The 5,317-nt window shown below is 58.8% G+C and overlaps 1 protein-coding gene across 1 annotated transcript in view; it reads left to right on the top strand.

The window, feature by feature from the left end:
- The first annotated feature begins 1,657 nt into the window (after positions 1–1,657).
- MATN1 (matrilin 1) overlaps positions 1,658–5,317 on the top strand; it is an 8,087-nt gene continuing 4,427 nt past the window's right edge. The window contains exons 1-3 of the mRNA XM_007448782.1: positions 1,658–1,791; positions 3,510–3,856; positions 4,947–5,169. Of these exons, the coding sequence (XP_007448844.1) occupies positions 1,701–1,791; positions 3,510–3,856; positions 4,947–5,169 (661 nt within the window). The 5' untranslated portion in view covers positions 1,658–1,700. The remainder of the gene's footprint in view (positions 1,792–3,509; positions 3,857–4,946; positions 5,170–5,317) is intronic.

The raw sequence follows: 5,317 nt of genomic DNA, 5'->3' as shown, positions 1-5,317 counted from the left end.
GCTGACCTCACCGGTTTGTTGGGGGAACAAAGGAGACAGAGTGATAGAGCGAGTGACTGTGCTGTGTCACACGTGGAAGGGATTGTTATCATCATCACTGCTGAAGACTGTGACAATATTTCTTGGATGAGCTGTGCCTGGCAATCACTTTTTAAAAAGCATCTGTACACTGCCTTTTAATGAGGTATAATTTATACAGAGTGAAGTCACAGGCCTTAAGTATTAGCGATTATACCCCCCAAAAGATGATAATCTTTCAGACCCCAATCTCCACTTCCGTCCTCTCATCGACTCCTCACATGGTTCCAGTGAGGCAGGCAAGCCAAGAGCTACCATTCCCTTATCATCTTGTATGGCAACAAGCTGAGGCTCAGAGAGGCTAAGTCACCAGCTCCAGGTCACCCAGCTGGTGAGCAGCAGAAGTGAATTTGAACGTGGTTCTCTCAGATGGCCAAGCCCATGCTCTCTCTGCTCTATCCCATCAACTACTGGACCCAGATGCAATGGTGGGGACCCTTCCTGATTATACTCCTTTACTTAGAAACCTTATTTTTGCCTCCTCTGTGCAGACCCTGGGCTGGTCCCAGACGCAGAGATGAATCAATCAGACACTTACCCACTCATGGATGAAATGGTCAAGGCATTGAAGCACAGGGAGGGGGTCCTAACCCCAGGGGAACTAGGGGAGAGGTGGGCATGGAGAGGGCCCTTCCTCTAAGCTTTACCCGTGCAAGCAGGGTGGCTGAGAATACCAGTTTGGGACCCTTTCCTGGCACTGACACTGAGCTGCACTTTAGACAAGTTACTCCAAAACTGTTTTTCAGTTCCTCACCTGGGAAGTGGGAGTAATAATATCGGTTGCCTCACAGGGTTGTCAAGAGAATTCAGTGAGATGGTTCATATAAGTCTGCTCTTCCAATCAACCCCTCTCAGCGTTGATTGGAAGAGCAGATTTATACGAACCCAGTTTCCAGATGAGGAATCTGAGGCACAGAGAGGTGAAGTAACCTGCCTACAGTCACACAGGCAGTACAAAGCCAACCCAGGTCACCTGGCTCCTGAGTCTGAGCTTTCAACCCTCTTCCCTACTGCCCCTCACGCACTAGGGGCTCGGCTACGTGTTCGCCCCGATATGACCTTGCAAAATGGTTAGGCAGAGAGTGATCGGGAGGAAACGGCATTATGGGTAGATGATCCTGCGTATACAAAGGCTTGAGGAGAGCTCAGAATCCAGGCGCAGCTGGAGAGCAGGGTGTGTGTGGAGAGGCAGCAGAGGCCAACGGGGAGACTGGGGTTGGAACGGTAGGGGGCGAGAAAAGCATGGCTGCGGGATGAGGGTGCAGGCAGTGCTGGGGAGCGAGGCCGTTGGACTCGGGTCTCCCTGGGCTTGGAGTGGCAACTTTGGGCCAGCGCAGGCTCTGGGCCCTGGAGCAGCCACCCTCCACCCACCTGAGATTTCCTGGATTCCAGCTGCAGCTCCTGCAGGCAAAGGAGCCCTTGTGGTCAGAGGGGCCTCCGGAGCCCAGGCCGGGCGGCTCCCTCCCTCCCTGGCACACACACCTCCATTCAGCCCGGCCCCGCCCCCCGAAGGGGGCCGCTCCACGTCAGTGGGGGGCCGTCTGAGCAGGCAGCGAGCTTGATAAGACCTGGCCCCCACTGGTCCCCACCACTGTGCCGACACTGCCTGCGCTGCCAGAACCATGAGGGTACCCTGTGGCCCCTGCCTCGTGCTCTGCGGCCTGCTGCTGCTGCAGGTCCCACGCGTACCTGGCCTTGCGCCCCTGTCCAGAGGTGAGGGGGCCCATGTGAGGTGGGGGACACTGGGCACCGAGAGAGACAGAGGCTAAGTGGGATCCAGGATGGGGAGAGGGGCAGGGAGGCAGGGGCGGCCTGCAGGCTGACCCAGGAGCAGACAGAGATGGTGACAGTCACAAGGGCTAGGGCAGGGTGACCCTGTCTGTTCTTTCCAGGGACATGAGTGGGGTCCTCTGAGCCTCTCTCTGGGCTTTGCAGCTCCCAGGCTGTCCTCAGGGACCACGCAAACTGCAGGGCCCTTGGTCTTCTGCGTCACAAAGGGCAGACGCTACCCAGAGAGCCTGCTGACATCTGGGGCTGCACCAGGCCCAGGGCTGAGCTCACGGCTCTCCAATAAGTGCAGACATGGGGGTGGCCAAGAAGGGGTTCCCCCTTCCACCAGCCCTTCCAGCAGATTCCCGATTGGCCTCCCCATGGGCTGTACCCCTCTGAGTTTCAGCCTTGGACACAGAATCCTAGAATGCCCAGCTCCTCCTGTACAGATGGGGAAAAAGAGCCCAGAGAGAAGAGGACCGGTCTAAGACCACAGAGCGAGAAAGCCTCAGCCTCTGGGCTCCTGATCCACTGCCAGTTCCCTCACCCTCTCTGGGCCTCAGCTTACCCATTTGTAGCCTCAGCTCGTGGAGACTGGGGAGCCAGCTGCAAGGTGATTTCTGAGGTCCCTTGAGGACCTCTGATGCCCGGGCCTAGGGCACTGTGGCTGGGGGCTGGGACAGTCCCGCACACCTTGCCTTTCCTGATTCTTCTTCCTGCATCCCTGTTTGGGAGCGGCTCAGACTCAGTGTAGGACGGAGGGGGCTGGCCTTTGTACTAAGTCCCACCAGGCTGCAGGTCCAGGCCGGTGATAACATTAGGCATTAGGCCTATTCTTCCCTCCAGACAGATGAGAAAAGTGAAGCCTCAAAGGTGCAATGATCTGCCCAGGGCCACAGTGTGGCTGAGCTGGGCTTCGGACCCCTGTCCACCTCACTCAGGTTCTGTGTACCACCCAGCACATGGTGCTGCCTCCCAGGCTGTCTGGGAAGACATCGCTCCTTGGGGGTGTGTCTTGGGGGCCCACTTGGTCAGGCTGCCAAGGTGGCCAGTAGGAACTCCTGCCTTTTTTCCTGCTCTTGGACACCAGCTGGCAGATCGACGCAAACTGGGTCCACTTTGTTGATTTGCTTTAATGCTCAGATGAAAGAGGTCATGTTGACAGGTGCTGCGTTGGCCTTCAAGGCTGTGCCCGCCCAAGGGCCCACCCTCAGGGCCCTCCTGCCCAGCCAGGGGAAAGAGCTGCCCCTTGTTGGCGGTAGCCACTCTGGGCTGAAACCTGAGACATGAAGGCTGTCTTCTCCTTTGCTGCCCCCTGAACACCCTGCATGCCCAGCCCTGTGCTGGCACCCTACGTGCCCTTTTGCTTGTCCTCAAAGGATCCTGTAAGGAAGGGACCACCTGCTTATTGTATAGAAAGGAAACTGAGGCTCAGAGAGGTGAGGGCGCCATTCGAGCCTCTGTCTTTCCCACGGGCTGAGCAACCTCTGGCAAGTTGCTTGCTCCAGTGTCCCCACGATGATGATAGGACCCAGCCAGCCTGGTTCATGTCTGGTCTACTCTGCCTGAGGCCTCAGGTCCAGACCTAAGTAGCTGCTGGCGCTCTGCTCCTTTGTCTTGAGTGTCTCTGGTCCATCCTCCTGACGTTTGCCGCCTCCCAGGGCACCTCTGCCGGACCCGGCCCATAGACCTGGTGTTCGTCGTTGACAGCTCACGCAGCGTGCGGCCAGTGGAGTTTGAGAAGGTGAAGGTGTTCCTGTCCCAGGTCATCGAGTCACTGGACGTGGGGCCCAATGCCACCCGTGTGGGCGTGGTCAACTACGCCAGCTCCGTGAAGCAGGAGTTCCCGCTGCGGGCCCACGGTTCCAAGGCCATGCTGCTGCAGGCCGTGCGCCGCATCCAGCCGCTGTCCACGGGCACCATGACGGGCCTGGCCATCCAGTTCGCCATCACCAAGGCCTTAAGCGATGCTGAGGGCGGTCGCCCCAGCTCGCCGGACATCAGCAAGGTGGGGACTCACAGGAACGTGGCAGCAGGTGACAGTGAAGAGCTAGGTTTTCAGTACCAGGAGCCTAGGCCTCTGGAGGGGAAGAGATTGTGCAAGGCTGCTCCCCAGGGGCCCCAGAGTAATGAAATTAAAAATAACGCTGCCCCTTCCAGGCTTCTTACCATGAATCGTCTCATGGGCGCCTCATCACACCCCCTTTATCCAGATGAAAGAACAGGGGCTCAGGAAGGTGAGCTGTGACTCATGGAGCTGCATTTCTAACCCAGGCCTGTCAGATCACCAAGACCCAACCCAAGGGGTTGGGCATCTGGGCCAGGGGTGGGGACTCAGGAATCAGAAGCAGACCCAGGTCAGAAGGAGAAAAGCAGCTAAGGGGGCTAGATGCCGAGTCTCAGACTCCAGCAGAGCTGTGAGGACCCAACTTCAGGGCAGGCTCAGGCAGGGGGTGATCAGGGCCAGGCTCAGCACCAGGGTCCCCTCCTGTTGCCCTTTCTGGGGTACGGCACACAGGTGCCTTGTGGGAGGGGAAGAGTGTTTTCCTCTTAGGAAAGGGCAGGTGGTATCTTGGGGAATGGAGGGAGAAAAGGCAGCATCTTCCTTCATTCCTTGGGCATCAATGTGGGAACAGCCTCCTTCCCAGGGCATGCGGGAGAAATGTCCAGACCGGAGGAAAAACTGCCATTCCGTAGCCTCTGCCTCCCTCTGGTGGCCAAAGGGTAGAACTGTACGGTGTTGAGTGCAGGTTTGGCCCGGCTGTTTTAGAGGTCTTCGTTTGACAGGGGAGACGAGGCTCCGCCCTCAGGCGGTCGTGACCGAGGGAGGAGACACCCAGAGGCCATAGTCAGATGAGAGAACAGCTCAGCCACGTCTCTCAGTCAGAGAAAACCTGTTGCCTCCTCCGCTATCCAGGTTCTTTTCCCTAGGCCCACCTGCGGCCAACTAGCTGTGTGACCTGGGCTAGCCACTCCGCCCTTCTGGGTCAACCTCCTCTTATGCCAACCATCCTAAGGGTTTACTGGACGACCAAGCGGCCCACCCAGCGCGGGGAGGGAGGCCGGGTCCTCACACACGCCCCGCGTGTGTATCACAGGTGGTCATCGTGGTGACGGACGGGAGGCCCCAGGACAGCGTGCGGGACGTGTCTGCGCGGGCCCGGGCCAGTGGCATCGAGCTGTTCGCCATCGGCGTAGGCCGTGTGGACAAGGCCACGCTGCAGCAGATCGCCAGCGAGCCGCAGGACGAGCACGTCGACTACGTGGAGAGCTACAGCGTCATCGAGAAGCTGTCCAAGAAGTTCCAGGAGGCCTTCTGCTGTGCGCGGGGCTGGGATGGACCGGGCTGGGAGTGGTGCTGGGGGAGTGAGGTGGTGGTGGGGGTACCGGTGCCTGGGCGGGGCCAGAAAGGGGCGTGGCTTAGCGCGGCAGCGTGGGGGCGTGGCCTGGGCTGGAGGTGCCCTATACG

The sequence above is a fragment of the Lipotes vexillifer genome, unplaced genomic scaffold (assembly GCF_000442215.2).
Source record: "Lipotes vexillifer unplaced genomic scaffold, Lipotes_vexillifer_v1.1 scaffold969, whole genome shotgun sequence".
NCBI classification, from domain to species: Eukaryota; Metazoa; Chordata; class Mammalia; order Artiodactyla; family Lipotidae; genus Lipotes; species Lipotes vexillifer.
This window is presented reverse-complemented; position numbering and strand designations above follow the sequence as displayed.